Source organism: Lissotriton vulgaris, chromosome 10 (assembly GCF_964263255.1).
Source record: "Lissotriton vulgaris chromosome 10, aLisVul1.2, whole genome shotgun sequence".
NCBI lineage: Eukaryota > Metazoa > Chordata > Amphibia > Caudata > Salamandridae > Lissotriton > Lissotriton vulgaris.
In genome coordinates, this window is record NC_141698.1 from 347,182,310 (window position 1) to 347,199,404 (window position 17,095).

General features: G+C 41.5%; 1 protein-coding gene across 1 annotated transcript in view; it reads right to left on the bottom strand.

The window, feature by feature from the left end:
- Nucleotides 1-571: 571 nt before the first annotated feature.
- The window catches only part of LOC147685222 (uncharacterized), a 96,653-nt gene continuing 80,129 nt past the window's right edge, over nucleotides 572-17,095 (bottom strand). Inside the window, exon 3 of the mRNA XM_086939601.1 lies at nucleotides 572-913. Coding sequence (XP_086795727.1) covers nucleotides 882-913 — 32 coding nt within the window. The 3' untranslated portion in view covers nucleotides 572-881. The remainder of the gene's footprint in view (nucleotides 914-17,095) is intronic.

A 17,095-nucleotide genomic window follows, 5' to 3' on the forward strand; every position in this document is an offset into this window, starting at 1 on the left:
GGCGGGGGCCGGGGCGGGAGTGCACGCAAGCCTGAAATGCTGCCCCAGCCCCCTTCTTCCCCGGGCAACGCTGGGGCGGGCTGCTAGTATTATTATACAGATTATAGAGCGCCTGGTTACTCCAACGGAGTGTCCCCACGCTAGAACACCAGATTAGTACCCAGCAGCTGGGCCAAGCCCACTCCCACATGAATTTAGCTTCTAAAAAAATGAATAAAGGAAAGGTTAATCACCTGCGATTAAATAGCTGAAATACTGCCGAACATTTTTGTTTTTTATTCTACTTTCTGTGAGGAGTAAGTGAGTGTAAGATGGGGGATTCAAACATCCTGGTACAGCCTTAAACAAAAGAAACACACTGTTTAACACATTTTATTGTTACCTTTCTGTAAAAAAACAATATATTGACATATTTTGGACATGTACTTACATTTGTATTTTAAAATCACAAATTACAGACATCGTTACAGTTATAATCTTGTGGTAATTACTCAGATTTCATAATGGCATCTTTCATAACAATGTATACAAGTAAATTGGACATGCGCAAATGTATAAAAAAAATAACTCTCGAGGTGTAAAATCTGTGATGTCAAGATAATAATATGTAAATCAAGTGATATAATATATTTCTGAATAGCAAGTGATGTGATGTTAAACCAAATTGCAGCAGATTTAAATCGATATAGTTATTTTTAATGGAGACATTCATAAGTGAATCGCTTCTAGGCATGTGAATTGCCTGGTTGCCTTCTTCGGATTACTATTATTGTAAAAGAATGCAACATGAACTAAACGTTATGGACAACGGCGTGTTATTTTTCATTCACATCTGAGATATCACTTCATCTTTTCTTTGTAGTTTTTCTGCATTCTGGCCTTCATTCAACGGTCCATTTCGCACAGGCAGGGCCTAAACAAACAAATGTGATATGTCAGAAAATCAAGAAGCAGCAGAAATACAAATTATATGAAACAACTATAAAGTATAGCTCAGAAATAGGAATGCCTGGAATAAGACGTTTTTACTGCTTAAATCAAGACAATTGCTACATGATTAAATATGACGTGTTATATAAATAAAATAGATGAATGCTTCCAAAGATCCTTTTGGGACTTTTTTAAGAAGCATTGAATGGAAGTCTATGTTTTATTTCTATACCATTTGCCTACATTGACAAACAAAACAAGGCAATGTTTGCTCCTCTATTAGCATGTCAATCAGATTTCATGATGATTCAACATTTAGGATAATACTGAACACACTCTGAAAATAGGGTTTTCCTTTGCCTACATAGCCTTTTTTCGCCAACTAATAAAAAATAATCAGACAAATCAACAGCAAAGCTTAATCAGTTTGTAGTTTAGCTTGATGTTGCTTCTGATGGTCTAGCTTTGGACTAATTTAGTGACCGTTGCCCTAAATCACTATGTTTTTCAGTTTTTCACGTAAAATGTATGACATTTTAATTTTGATGTAATTGCACCCAGCTTTTTTTGCTTTTTATGGACCTGAATTAACGGTACTTTTTAACTCTAGGCAATGAGGGACTGCCAAACACCTTATCAGCACTTGTTGTTTCCCCTGAGCTCAGATAACAGGTTGGATGGTGTAAAAGTTACATACTTTTCACAGATTTACTGACATTTTGCGTTGTAGTTTTGCCAATTTTTTGCCACAACGCAAAATGCTATTCGAGATTTACAAAATCACGCAAGGGCCGATTTGTGTCGGCTTCAGTGGGTTTGCATTGGGCAGGCGTTGCATGGGTGAAGCATGACTGTTCCCATGCATCCACAAACGTATTTTGCCACAAACCCAGATTTACTAAAGGCGGTAAACCTGGGTTTGTGGCAAAATTGTTTCCCTACCCCAGAGAGGCGTAATGTTACTTCCTTTTTCCATGTATGCTACATTCTACAGCACATAGATAACTATGCCTCAAAGTATTGTTCTTATGTAGGAAGATATACCTTCCTGCCCATTTGAATGCTAAATCTGCCATTAAGTAAGGCAGTTGTGACTGTTCCTCAGAAATCGTGCCCTGCTGTAGTTGATAACTTGTGCAGTGCTTACAATCATGCTTCTTTTTAACTTTGGCTTAGGGAGAACTAGAAACCGCGCTCTCACTACTAATAGGCGACTGGCAAAAATAAACATTGTGGGTTTACGCTGATTTTATTAATCTATCTGTAAGAGGGATCACTTTTAAAAGGTTGATATGCATAATTGCTGACTTCTGGTGCCTGGATTGCTACCAACATTAATTACTTTCCTTCACATTTTCCTCGAGTCCTCGAAAGGTGTGAGGAGGTGTAAATAGCTATAAACCTAGGCACCTCCCAGGGCAAAAGACATCAGCAGCTTTGCTCCCTTTATTTCTCACAGTCATCAATCAAGAGAAGAATATCATGGATGTGATACCTATGCAGGTTAAAGAACTGGTAAAGTGAGAAGGGTGACATTTATGCCAGGTCCGCACACACAAAGAACTCTGTGCCTTTTCAGTTAGCAATTGTACATCATAGTGGCAAAGATCCAATGGATCCTTTGAAGTAAGAGTGTCAAACAGAGAGGTAGTCACCATACTGTCTGAAAGGGGTAACACAGCGCTGATCATAAGGGGTGGGTTTCACTTTTATCATGAAACAGTTAGCAGAGGTAGGCATAGGTTAGGAATTGGAAGCAGGGAGAAAGATACTCAGGTATTTGTCAAACTTGGGAATAAAGCCTTGAGGGATTTATTTTGCCATAAGTCACAGGAAATGTTGAGGGAGATAGGAGAGGATTGTGATGGAATTTTAGCTACAAAATTTGGAGCTCAACCTGCTTTTGTGCCTTTGCAACAAAAGTTGCAATACAGTTTTCGACATAAAATAGATTCTCAAATTTTCGAAGCAGTGCAGAAACCTCAACTAGGTCCATTATGCTCTGTCCACGGAACATGGAAATGACGCCTACTTGAAGGTATTAACTCATGAATATAGCGTACTAACAGCCCAGGTACTCACCAATAACTATGCCACACACAGAGAGTAATTTTTATTCTGCAGCGTTTATGTCAAAAATCAACATTCTAAGCTTGCCTTCAACTCATCTCTCCAACAATTACGTCAGAGGACTACGGTGTACAGTGGGAACCAAAAGAATTCCAGCGCTCTTTTATTTACAAGGCACTATCTCTACCACTTTGTTAAATAAAAAGTTACAACTTTTCAAAATAAATAAAAAAAAACATATGAATAAATTAAATTCATAAATCAATACATATATATATACAGGCAATTATAATTTTTCAATCAAGCGGAGCATGCTCCTGAATCACACTGGAACCCGGGAACTGGCAGTTGAAGTGTCTTTGATCGGCGCCAGTGAGGTGGAATCATCAGCATTCGCAGTCATTAACAGTCTGTCTGGCCCCAGTCTCTACATTGACATTGATGATTGGTGAGTGATGGGCCACATGCCAAAAATGAGAGGAAACTCTCATAAGGGACTTTCCAGGACTGTGGGCAGCTACCATGTGTCCTTTGGTGTTAGTGATGGTGGAGGGCTCAGCCTCAAAATTATCATCAGACTTTCTTTTCTTGTGTTGTCTGGCAAGCACTCGATCTCCTCTTGTAAAGGCATCACCTGTCAGAATATCTTTTAATCTTCTGTTTGCAACCAATGTCCTTCGTATGAATGTCTTCCTCGTTCTTCGATCTGAGGTGGTCCATTGGGACAGCTTCGTCGTCCTGGTTCTTCCAAACATGAGAGTGGTAGAGCTTTCATCTTTTGTTGAATATGGGGTCAAATGGTAAGTTTGAAGAGTAGTGTTCAAAACACTTTGAGGTTGAGCTTCTCAATGCAGCAAGCTGATAAGCTTTCTTTAAAGTACTCATGAGCTGTTCTACCAGGTAAGTGGCTTGATGCCAAAGAGGATTACTTTTTTGATGCTTTATATTGAGGTGAATTAGAAAGTCTTTGAATTCTTGCCTTTTAAAAGATGGACCATTGTCAGATTTTATGACTGTAGGTACACCCCATGTCACAAAGATGGCGTCAAATTTTTGAATAAGCTTTTAATGTGTAGTGAATAAAAGGTCTTCTACCAATGGAAACAGGAGTATTCATAAACAATGACTAGAAGGTGATGTTCTCAAGAGGACCAAAGAAACCAATAGGAATTCTCTCCCAAGCATGATGTGGCAATTCTGATATGTTTAAAGGGTTCTGAATTGTTTAAGACAAAAGACAGTTGCTTACATGACAAGCCATGATTTTTTTTAAGATCCTTTCATCAAGGTAAGGAAACCAGACTTAGTCATGGAGAGCTCTATTGGTGGCAGCTATTCTTCCTCAATGTCCCTCGTGGATGATGTCAATTACTTTTTTCATCGTAGACTCTCAGGAATAACAATTCGTGTACTTTGTAGAATGAGGCCTTCTTGAGCCACTGAAAGTTCATCTCTTACATTTTTGAACTTCAAACACTCATTGTCATTAATGAGAGGTCCAGAGTGCTGACTGATGAGCAATAATGTCTTTAACTTTAACATGTGACTATCTTGGCGCATGGCAGTGACAATTTGTTCCAAAGACATGACAGATGGTGCGCTTGAGTTTACAATAACATTGATGTAGCCCTCCACTGTCTTAGATGGGATACCAGGGCACTGTAATGGCACTCTTGAAAAATATCCAGCAGGATTCTGATCTTTCCCTGGATGATCAAGAACAGAGTAGTTGTATTCTTGCAACCTCATACCCCAATGCTCAATTTGAGGAGGCATTTTGGCTTTGGGATTGCCAAATCTCATCAACAGTGCTTGATGATTAGTCACAACTGTGGAAGGCTTTCCGTACAAAAATACATGGAAATATTCAGAAGCTCAAACCGCTGCTAAACTTTCTTTCTCAGGTTGCGAGTAAGCACGTTTCGTTTTGACAGGCTTTTACTGACGTATGCAAACAATATGTCTCCAAGCACTACTAGGCTGTCCATTTTGCTGTGCAAGGATTGCGCCTAATCTGACAGGGCTAACGCCAACTAAAAACTCTGTATGACGCTTGGGATCAAAGTAGGCCATTTCTGTGGCACTGTTAATACCTTGCCTGATTTTTAAGAAGCTCTTCACACTTTCACAAGATTTATGACATATTCATTTTCATTAATTCTTGTAACTGTGCACTGACCATAGCAAAGTCTTGTGTGTAGCTAGAACAGTAACTGGCCATTCCAAGATATGATCATGACACAGAAATGTCTTGTGGGGGATTTGCAGTGGATAACGTGTGCACTTTAGCTGGATCTAGTTTCATACTCCCATCAGAAAAAAACTAGACAAAAACAATTTGAGCTGTTTTTGTGGAATTCACATTTGTTAGCTTTCAAAGTTAAGTCTGCAACATTCAGCCACCAACATACTTGCATGAAAACTTTGTTATGCTCTTTCTGTATGGCTCTGGAAGCAAATATGTCATCACAGTAGTTAAATGCATTTACTATAGGCTGTATGATACGCCAAATGAAGTATTGGAAAAGTTTGGCAGCAGAGGATACACCAATTCTCAAGTGATTATAGTGACACAGACCAGTATGCGTAGAAAAGGTTGCAATTTACTTGGATTTTTATTCAAGTTCCAATTAGTGATATCTTTTATTTAAGTTGAGTCAAGACAAGAACTTCACACCATTCAATTGAGTTATCATATCAGCAATGTGCTTACTGGGATGTTTCTCTCACTCAATTGTCTTGTTGGCTTGACACATGTCAACCCATATGTGTACAGCTCCTTCACTGTCTCTTTTAGGCACAACTACAATGGTAGAAACCAATGGCGTCGGACCAGTGGACTGTTCAATGATGCCATGTTTAAGCAACAAATTAAGTTCCTTTTCAACAGTTTCGTACAAGTGAAACGCAATTTGTTTGTGTCTTTGAGCAACAGGATAAATATCTTAATTGATATGTAACCCTACTTTCATTGTTTTGAGTTTTCCTAACCGATGAAATAGTGAAGGAAATTGACTTACAATTTAATGATGTGCATTCATATCATAGTTCACTGATATCAGTCCCATATCAGCAGCAGTGTTGAAGCTCAACAAACATGCCCTTGAAGCTGTTCCTTGAAGTACATAAATCAGTGCTTGTCCCACAGTTTTCCTATGTTTAACTGTGGCTACAAATGAACCTAGACTCCTTAACGGCGTCAAAGCAGCCAATGTGTATATTTTAGTTTTTGATTTTGAAAGTTGTGGTAATGGAGATAGTTCTTGATACTTTTCCTTAGGCATGATGTTTATTGGCACACTACTGTCAATTATGAATGTTATCCAACACCCATGTATCTTTAGAGTGATCTTCAAACAATGTTTAAATGTTGTTGGTGCTTTTTGGTGTCGATTTTTCTTTACTGTGGATTTGCCCTCACATTCTACCAGTCCCACTTGTGCATACCTTTTTGAAGAAAATATCGACTTGCACAATTGTCATTGTCACTTTCACTAAAAACTGATGCTGGGGAACTCTTTGTCGATGATTTAGAAGACAAGCAACTTCATTTGGTGTTGATTTGCCTCTGTTGATGTGAACACTTGGCTTGTGGGAGCATGACGTACAAATTAAGGTAGCGCTCCATCGGCCCTTTTGTCTTCAAGCTGTGACGCACTTATTTTTTTCTTCACTTTTCAAGTGGTCACTAAATGGCTTGCTTTACCACAGCCAATGCATATCTGTCCAATGGCAGGACATTTACCTTCATGTAGGAATGACAGTCCACATCTGTAACACGTTTTCTTTTTCTGCCGAGACATCGATTTGTGTCCCGCAGGCTTGTACTTTGGCTTACTTTACATGCCCATGACTGATGGCCATTAGGTGCCTCTGGCCTGCATGTCTGTCCCTTGATGACCAGCAGGCTCTACTGCATGAGCAAACCTTGAGAACATGTTCCAAGTTATGAGTTTCCTTCAGCATTCATCATTGAAAGGAATCTGACGTACATCCATCGATTACTCTTAGGCTGGCAGCTTCTTCATCATTAAAGTCATTGAATTTACAGTGTTTCACCGGAACATCCAGTCTCTCAACAAACTACTGTCCTCTAGCGTTCCTGAATGAATATGTATCTTTCATAATCCACATAACCATGACACTTAAGGCTATTTTGATTTGATTGTATGCCATTCACCTTTTGTGGGATCTTTCTTATGGCATCTTTCACTCCTTCACCAACAATGGTCCTCATATATTTTATAATCTTTTTATAATTATTTTTCATCTATTGCATCTATGAACTCTTCAAAAGTCTGTATCCATGCCGTTCATCTATTGCCACTATTTTTGGCAGTATCAAATGCAGTTGGTGGTTGTAAAAATGCAGCAACATTAGTGGACAGTTGTGGTCATTCAAGTGCTTCTTGTGAAACTCGATCAGGCAGTGCTGCTCTAGCGCCTTGTGACGTTCCGACTTTGGGGTCGGCCTTAATGACTTGTGGAGCTTGGATTTTACCTTGGCTCTCCATCGGAACTCTTTATTTGAGGGCGGTCTGGAAGTTGTTCTGAGCCCCTACCTGGCAGCTTTGGTGGTGGGCCGCTACGTTTGGGGACAACTCTACTAGCACAACCCCCACCCCTCTTTCTGGGTCCACCCTGCAGCACATTGTGGCACGATGATTTATGAATGGTTTAGGCAAGTAGATAAACTGTGTATGCTAGTAGTCCATGAAGGCAGATCAAGTTAGGATATTTGGGTTGATTTGTGCTTAAAAGTTTCTTTGCAAACAGCTGGTGAAACTCTGTTTTGTAGCACATGAATTTCAGGTTAATCTGTACTGAAAAATTGCTGTGTGCTGCTTTCGTAACCTAGTTGCATCCCCCTTTAGCGTTCTTACTCCTTATAGAAGATGGCATTAATTTATGTAATGGTGCAGTACCTTTTATTTGCAGCAGTTTCATTCAATTCCTGGCCACAATACATAGACCTTACAATGTCGCTTTCTTTATCTTTAAGCGTTTTACACAGGCTGGATTTGCTCTGAGACTCCACCAGTGCCAGAGTCGATTCTACAGTTTGCTGTACCACAGTAAACTCTCTTTGGTACAACTTTTAATGTGCGGGCTTTCCATCCCCTATCTCGCCGCCATTTGTAGCATCCTGCCAGTCCGAAAATTCGCCAATACTATGTCAACAACGTGTAAGTCAGAACTCAACATTCTTATCCTGCTTTTAACTTCTCTCTCCAATGGTTACGTCACTGGCCTACTGTGTACAGTGGGAACACAAAGAGTTCCAGCATTCTTTTATTTACAAAACACTACAATAAAGACCTGAAAGCCCATGACTTAATTAAATCCAGGCCTTTTGAAGCTCAACTGCACTACTTAGAAAATTGCCTACACATGTGGAGAAGTGTGGCTCACTGGTTAGAGGAGGCAGACCTGGAAGCAGAGGTCAGCCCGGGACCAGGTTTCAATTCCCAGCTCGGCGGGGTCTTGAGTCCTAAAATGTCCATGGACTCGACAATTCTCGCTCCGGTGCCTACTCGATTCACGGGTTCACACTCTGTGACTCTGGGCAATAGCTTGCTTAATCTCCACAATGGCCCCTCACGGCGGGATGCCTGGCTTTCACCTTGCGGATACCCTGCCGGGGTTATCTCACAGGGGAATACCAGGACGGGTTCCCTAAGCAAACGCTTAGAAACCGCTCAGTGATTTGCGCTATATAAATTCCTGTACATTTACATTTACATGCAAGTTTAAAAATTATTAAGCATCGGGAGGTGTAGCATAGCAGGCTACACTTATATGAATTTTAAAACTTTTTATGGAGGTATTAAAAATCTTTTTCTTGGCCAGATAAAATGCAGACAAAGGAATACAAAATGGTCAATTGTCTGGGACGATGTTTTATTGCACTCAGAGGGAGGTTAGAGAACTATAAGCAGACTAGGCCTTGGGAAAGCTGATTCATTGTACAAAGAGATTAAGCTTAAACCTTGCCAATAACTGGCGGTGCTAAGCTTTAGTCACCCATGTGATTTGATTTAATTTATATATTTTTAAAACGCAAGCAAATACTCGGAGGCATCTTGCCACTAACTGACAGGGTTAGCGAGCAGGTTGCAGATGCTTTGGCTAAAAAGCCAGGTAATTAAGCTTTACGGAGAAAGCTGGAATACTATTGGCTGAAGAGCCAGGTTTTCCACGTTTTTCTAAACAAGAGCTGGGATGGAGCTGTTTTCAGTCCTAAAGGGAGCAAGTTTCAGTTCTGTGCAGTGTAAATGACACAACTCCTGCTTCTTCAGGATTAAAGCTTGTTGGAGGGAACAGCCACATTATTAAATAAACAACTCTAAATATCACAAAGGCTATAGTGACTGCTTTCCATAGATCACATTTCTTGGTAACACGCAAGGTGTAAAAGGAGGTAGAGATCACTTGACTGACTTGTTCCCTGTATGGGAGTCTGTTATCAATTTAAACACCAAGATTTCTCATTCATTTTACTCGGATCGTAGGAGAACCAAGTTCATCTGGCAACCAAGCAGGAGACCAGAAGGAGGTGTTGTCATCAAATAGGATGACTTCAATTTTTGAGAAATTTAATTTAAGACATTTGTCCATCCATTGGCTCACAGTACTCATACAGTTATGAAATATGATGCTCATATCTGAGCCTTTGCTAGAGAGAGAGATCATGATCTGGGTTTGACATCATACGACAACAATAACAACGCAAAAGATTTCATTAGAGATGTGACATACATGTTGAAAATAGTTAGACTTAAACCCGAGCCTTGTGGAACCCCACATGGTAAAGAAAAAGGTTCAGATGTAAGATCTTGTAGGAAAACAGATTGAACATGGTCAGGAATGAGTGCAATAGTGAGAACACAACACCCTCAACTCCCTACCCCCCCCCCCGAAAACGGTCAATCTAGAGATCATGTTTGACCATGTCGTACGCTGCCGATAGGTCAGGTAGGACAAGGGCAGAATTTCCACCCTTGTCCACGGATGCCTTGTTTACCTCCGTGGCCACTATTAGTGCTGACTAGGTATAATGGCCTTTGTGCAACCTAAATTATGTGTCATCCAGCGAATGATTGTCATCCAAAAAGGCTGTCAGTTGCAAATTTATAAGCTTATCGACAAGCTTCGCTGGGTAAGACAGCCTTGATATAGGTTGATGTCAAGTACCGTTCAGTTGGAAGTACAGTTTTCATCAAGCAATGGACATCAGCAGCAGGTTTCTGTAATTTGTTACCTTCCCTTAAAGCAGCAAAATGGAGAAACTGTTTTTAACCCACTCGTAATCTGCTTTAGTTATCATTTTGCAGTATGAAATAAATAAATCCGGGCTACCTGATGCAGTAAGCTCTGATTTGATATATTTGAGCTATGAGATTGCTCTTACATTGTCTAGGGTAGGACAGTCCCTAATAATCACTCTGTTCAAGATTGGCTCATTCTTGTACCATACAGATATCTACTGTAACAGTGTGACAGTATCCAAGATATATTTAGGACCCAATTCCTCATGGGCAGTGAAGGTTGAAATACTTTGCCAAACAGCCAGTATACGCCTGGCAAACCTATTCTCCTCAACCTAGATGACACTTAGATCTTGTAACCCCTATATATCCCTACCATAGCATGTAGCAGATACACATTTGGAGTTGTAGACTAGGAGAAGGGACTTAATTGGTTTCTTACTCAACCCTATGCCAAAATCCATGAGCAAACATTAACCTTTTTGAAGTGAACAGAGGTCCCATAGTATTTCTATAAGCAAACAAAATATCCAAGGAGCTCAAAGTATGAACTTGTGTAATGCATATTTATTACCAAAAAGCTTTATGTTTAGTGGGCTAAGCACCGATGACCAATACATATGATTATGTGTGCTTTATGGAGAGATCTAAATGATCCATCAAAATCTGCAAAGGCTTCAAGTAACATTTGCATCCCTATGGCTGTCCTTGAAATTAGAATGGCATCATCTGCATAAAGCAGAACTGGTAACGAACTGGAGCCCATATCGGAAACATCATATTTTTTGTCTAGCAACACTACCTCTAAGCGATTAGTATAAATGGTGAACAAGAATGGGGCCAGGATACACCCCTGCATAACAGCTCGGTTTATGGAAAAAGATCTTGTAAAACAACGATCCCACCCAACCCTCACAGACGCACACATGTCCCTATGAATGTCCCCCAGGAACAACGTTTTTGAAAATGGGCACAATGATGGATTAAGCCCATGAACTAGGAGGACCTGATAACACAGCGTCATTTAGTACCTTGGATAACAAGAGGGCCGGATGATAGAATCACTCCTAAACAGATCTAATGCAACTTAGGCAGAGCCCATTGCCCTATTTTCAGCTAATCTCAATATATCACTCGCAACTTCTTCAGTAGCAAAAGAGCGAAATGAGTTTCTCAACTGTTCCAGCATGGCAGGTTGGATTAAAGGATCTGTCCCTACATCAAGGGAATAAATATGTGAAAAATTACCAAACCTATCCTCCTCGTCTATCACTGAGGTCAAAATTGGCATGTCTTCAGCTCCTAGAATTGGACTGGTAAGAACCCTCCAAAAGTGGCACCATCATGATGGAGGCCTTCACTCAATAACTGACCCTAAGCATTGTCCTTAAGAGACTCTTTTCTTTTCTTAATAGCCTTTATACAAGACCACATAGAAGTTTCACCTCCCTTCTACCCCTTCGGGAATGCTTGAGGGTCTTCATTAGATCGTGAAGGGCCTTGGGAACACACCTGATCAAACTAAAGTTCCACCCCGGTAACAGTAGGGCCTCTACTATTAACAATTAGGGAGTCCCTCACACTTTAACAGGGTATAGAAAAAACATTTAAGACATCTTGAGGCACAGAGTTGGGGTTTATGCAGCATTCAAGCTCATTACTCCTCTAATAAAACAAGTTTTCACAAAACTCCTCTGGGATCACTTTTGTCCATTTCAGGCATCTGCCCTGATCCATGGGAGCTAGATGTTTTGTGCCAGGGGTCGACAGAAGCAATTTCTGACTTGAATACTTTAACAGTAATACCGGTTGATTGTAAAAACTTCAACCAGACAATAGAACCCTGTAGTCAGTCAGAAAATAGGATAAAGGTGAGGAAATTAATATGTATTCAATTATTATTTCACAGCCTCTACCAACATAGGTAGGAGGTCCCGAGGAGCTTGGTATAACCAGATTCAAAGACTGAACTAAAAAATAGAGTTTTTTTCCCAAAGTTTTATTTAGCGCAAACTTGAAGCAAAGGTATCAGGTATCAGAGCCTTTAACAAGAGCACCAGTTGCACTTCACAAGGACACATTAATTTTTGTTAGGCAAGTGGAGATTAAGGGATTTGCCCAGAATCACAAGATGTTGAGCGTCATTGCCAAGATTCGAACCTGGTTTCCAAGATTTGAGATTGAGTGCCCTAGCTGTTAGGCCACATCCTCTCCCCCAAGGGGAAATCCTTGAACATCAGACAAAAATTTTGACAGGGATGGATAATAAAATCACTCATAGTGACTACTGTGCAAGAAAAGAGTAGAGCTTGAGCCAGAGGCTAAAGAAAAGGTCTTCTATTTCTCCTGAGCCATACCGACAGAGGCAATAACATCAGAGTGGAAGGAATGACCATTAGAATTGCAGTTGTTTAAATTCAACAGATTTGTTTTATTAGGGAAAGTGAAGAAGACCAGCACTAAATTTGAAGAGTTTGTCTGTAACTCTTCAATCAGACAGTTCAAGGTAATTGATATTTGGATAGACCCATGCCCCCGCCTCAGCTTGCCCAGAAGAAGATGGAATAGCTTGGCGAGAGAAATTACCAAAACCATCTAAGAAGGGTATATTTCTAACTGACAAGGTTTCTTGAAGGGCCAGTATGCATTGAGACCAATTCAAATCATTGGCCTTCTCCTAAAGCCCTGCTATGTTCCATGCCAAAAAACTAAGCTGGTCAGTGACATCAGTCCCTATAGAGGGTGGTTCAGCTACCCCCTTTCAGATCCATAAATATATTGCGATCAGTAGGAGTTAGTCAATTCACTTTCACAAGTGTATTGAGACCATTAAATCTATTCAAGAGTGAGAGATAGCAGATGCCTTAATATGCCTAAGATGTATCTCAAGATGACCTTAGTTTGCCAAGAATGAAGTAAGCCTAGGAGTACTCAGACTTTGCACAATGCCCGGCCTATAGAAAAACCCCAATGGCTGCAGCCGAAATTCATAGCTGAATCTTCCTTGCCCTCAGAAGAGGATTCAGAAAAGGGGGTGGTGATGAACAGAGTGTCTGAATTAAGCAGACCCCTCTTACCCAGTCTAAAGATCAGGGCTTGATCCATCACCGGTATTTAGCTCACTGCACCATCCCAGCTCAGAACCTGGCTATATGCAAATTAGTCTGTCCCTGGCTCAGTGCATCATGGGAACAGGGCAGACCAAACTACCAAGCCAATTCTTCACCAGAAAGGAGACAAGCTTCCAGGGACCGGTTTCTGGCATTTCAGCCGTCGTCGGCCCGGCTTGCTTGAATCCTGATGGTGCAGTGAGCAAGGGACTCATGTATGAGTATACCCTGCCACAACTATAGTGGTCAAAAACGATTCAGAAAAGGGGGTGGTGATGAACAGAGTGTCTGAATTAAGCAGACCACTCTTACCCAGTCCAAAGATCAGGGCTTGATCCATCACCGCTATTTAGCTCACTGCACCATCCCAGCTCAGAACCTGGCTATATGCAAATTAGTCTGTCCCTGGCCCAGTGCATCATGGGAACAGGGCAGACCAAACTACCAAGCCAATTCTTCACCGGAAAGGAGACAAGCTTCCGGGGACCGGTTTCTGGCATTTCAGCCGTCGTCGGCCCGGCTTGCTTGAATCCTGATGGTGCAGTGAGCAAGGGACTCATGTCTGAGTATACCCTGCCACACCTATAGTAGCCAAAAACGATTCAGAAAAGGGGGTGGTGATGAACAGAGTGCCTGAATTGAGCAGACCACTCTTACCCAGTCCAAAGAACAGGGCTTGATCCATCACCGTTATTTAGCTCACTGCACCATCGCAGCTCAGAACCTGGCTATATGCAAATTAGTCTGTCCCTGGCCCAGTGCATCATGGGAACAGGGCAGACCAAACTACCAAGCCAATTCTTCACCGGAAAGGAGACAAGCTTCCACCCTAAGCGTGGAAGGGTATACTCAGATGTGAGTCCCTTGCTCATTGCACCATCAGGATTCAAGCAAGCCGGGCCGACGACGGCTGAAATGCCAGAAACCGGTCCCCGGAAGCTTGTTTCCTTCCCAGTGTAAGAATTGGCTTGGTAGTTTGGTTTGCCCTGTTCCCATCATGCACTGGGACAGGAACAGACTGATTTGCATATAGCCGGGTTCTGAGCTGGGATGGTGCAGTGAGCTAAAAAACGGTGTTGGATCTAGCCCTGATCTCTTGACTGGGTGAGAGTATTCTGCTTAATTCAGAAACTCTGTCCATCACCACCCCTTGTTGTTAAATATTTTGTCCACCCTAAGCGTGGAAGCGTGGAAGATGTGATTCCCTTGCTCATTGCACCATCAGGATTCAAGCAAGCCGGGCCGACGAAAGCTGAAATGCCAGAAACCGGTCCCCGGAAGCTTGTTTCCTTCCCAGTGTAAGAATTGACTTGGTAGTTTGGTTTGCCCTGTTCCCATCATGCACTGGGACAGGAACAGACTGATTTGCATATAGCCAGGTTCTGAGCTGGGATGGTGCAGAGAGCTATAAAACGGTGTTGGATCCAGCCCTGATCTCTTGACTGGGTGAGAGTATTCTGCTTAATTCAGAAACTCTGTCCATCACCACCCCTTGTTGTTAAATATTGCCCTCAGAAGAGGCAAGTATTCTGCCTGCAGCTCAACTATTACTAAAATTAACTACTGTGCAATTGCCATTATTGCGCCCCACCATCCTATCCTATGTACCATTTCAATTTGAGTGTGAAAGCTGACTTTCCCAGCCCTTGTAGTTAGCCAATGTGTTACTTCATTAACTTACAATAATTTTCACTGACATTCTACATAAGCGGGGGTACATTTACCAAAACAGCTACAAAAGGTGTAACTATGGGTGGAAGAACCAACTGATCAGTGTTGGACAAGTGTGCACTAGTGTCCCGATCTGAAAAAATCTCTGTTTGAATCTTACTTAGCGCATGTGGGGCAGGTGTATGCCCCAGCAAGTGTGTATCAGAGGAACGAGTGGAAAATACTTTTAATTGTTTACTACCTGTAAATTTATAGAAAGGGCATTCTTTACTACACGGCTACCCCCATGTCCTGAGCAATTGTGATCATTAATAAGAGACAGGTAGGGATGAAAGATGAATGACTATTCCCTGTGGCAAAATTACCCTGTGATGTTCAATCAGAGTTAGCTGAACTGGGAACTCAATTGGACTGTACTGTTTGACAGAGATTATTACAAGTCTGGTGTGATAACAAATTCTTTTTAGGCTATTTTTAGTTTCTAATAAAGCAAAAACAGCATTTCATGCAATATTAAGTTCATTTCTCAAACTACTAAAAATGGTTTTAATATTGTCAAAACACAAAGCATTAGGTACCAGATCAGATGTAAAAGGCAGTTCCATTTCTTTGTCTAGGCTAGTTAGAGAAATATGATGATTGATAGAGATTAAGAGGGTCAAACTGGTGGGCTGATCAGGTGGTAGAGCTTCAAATTGCAGCTGGCTGTTGGTAGAGGCTATCTGTGTGACATGCGAAGTAACAGAGTTCATGGCCCTTGCCTCCTCTACTTTTAGTTAGTTGGCGGGGTTGTGTTGCACTAGGATAAACTTAATTTGGCTTCTCTTTGTAAAATTGAGTTATGTTAGATTTTAAAGCCTTGAAAGCCTGCACCGCATGCAGGTTTCTCCCTTTATTGAGGATATCCTCTACCTCCACTATTGAGTTGTCAACAACCTGTCGAGTTTTCAGCCTCATCTCTCAGAGCGGTCATATGTTCCTTCCCAGCACCCCGAGGATGGTCGGCTGCCTTTCTTTTTCCCATAAAAAACTTCAGTAGCAGATCAGTATATAGTGGAATCTAATCAATCACAGTCGAAAGTGGAACCATGGGAGTTTGTTTTTTTTAAAGAAAGAAAACAGAGGGGCACTCCATAAATCCAATAGTACGGCTGAGATAACAGGCTTACCAGCAATGTCCAGGCATTATCCAGGTGCAGGATCAAGAGATGTGGCCTGGCCCTGCCGCTTTCTGTCGCTGACGGTCATGAATGGGCCCGCTGATGTAAATATATAATTTACCGTCTTAATTTCTATGCAGGTAAGTACTTAATCAATAATAACTCAATCGGAAAGAAAGAACCAGAGTCCGTGGTGTTAGAGTTCTTAGGGGTTTTATTCCTCAAAAAGGAATGGTCATGACTTGGCTATCATGTTCCCGCAACCACACAGGGTTCAGGAAGGGATAGAGAGCATATGCCACACAACTTTATTGACAATACATAGCTTATATACTTATTTTACGTCATATGAAGCAATAGAGTAGGCGTAACAGCTGAGAGAAGACAAGATAACAGTATCCACGTGTTACTAGTACGTAATCAGAAGGCGTGGACTAGGCGTGAACTGGAGGTGTGTGCTAGAAACGTCACAGATAGGTGTCACAAAAGGGGTGGCACTAACAGAAATGTTGCAATGTCAGCAGAAATCGGAAGCTTGGATGCGCGCGCAGCTACATGACGTGTGATTGACGTGAAACTGGAGGGTGCAGGGGACTTGACATTTACACTGACGGAAAGAGACAGAAGTCTGGTATGTCAGATCAACTTGTACTTCTATCATATCTGATATCTGATGTTTGGGAACCATATTATCTGGACGGAAAAGGTCTCTAGGGCAGAAGCTATTCTATACTGACTGTGGATGCGTGTGTAAGCGCCTGAGTGTCTGCATGAGAAGCGTGGGGCATGGGGCCTTCCATGGGAGCATGGTAACAGAGGCTATGAATTACTTGCACGGAGACAGGTCGGCCCTTTGCCCTGCAGCTGAGGGGGATGTTTACTGAAG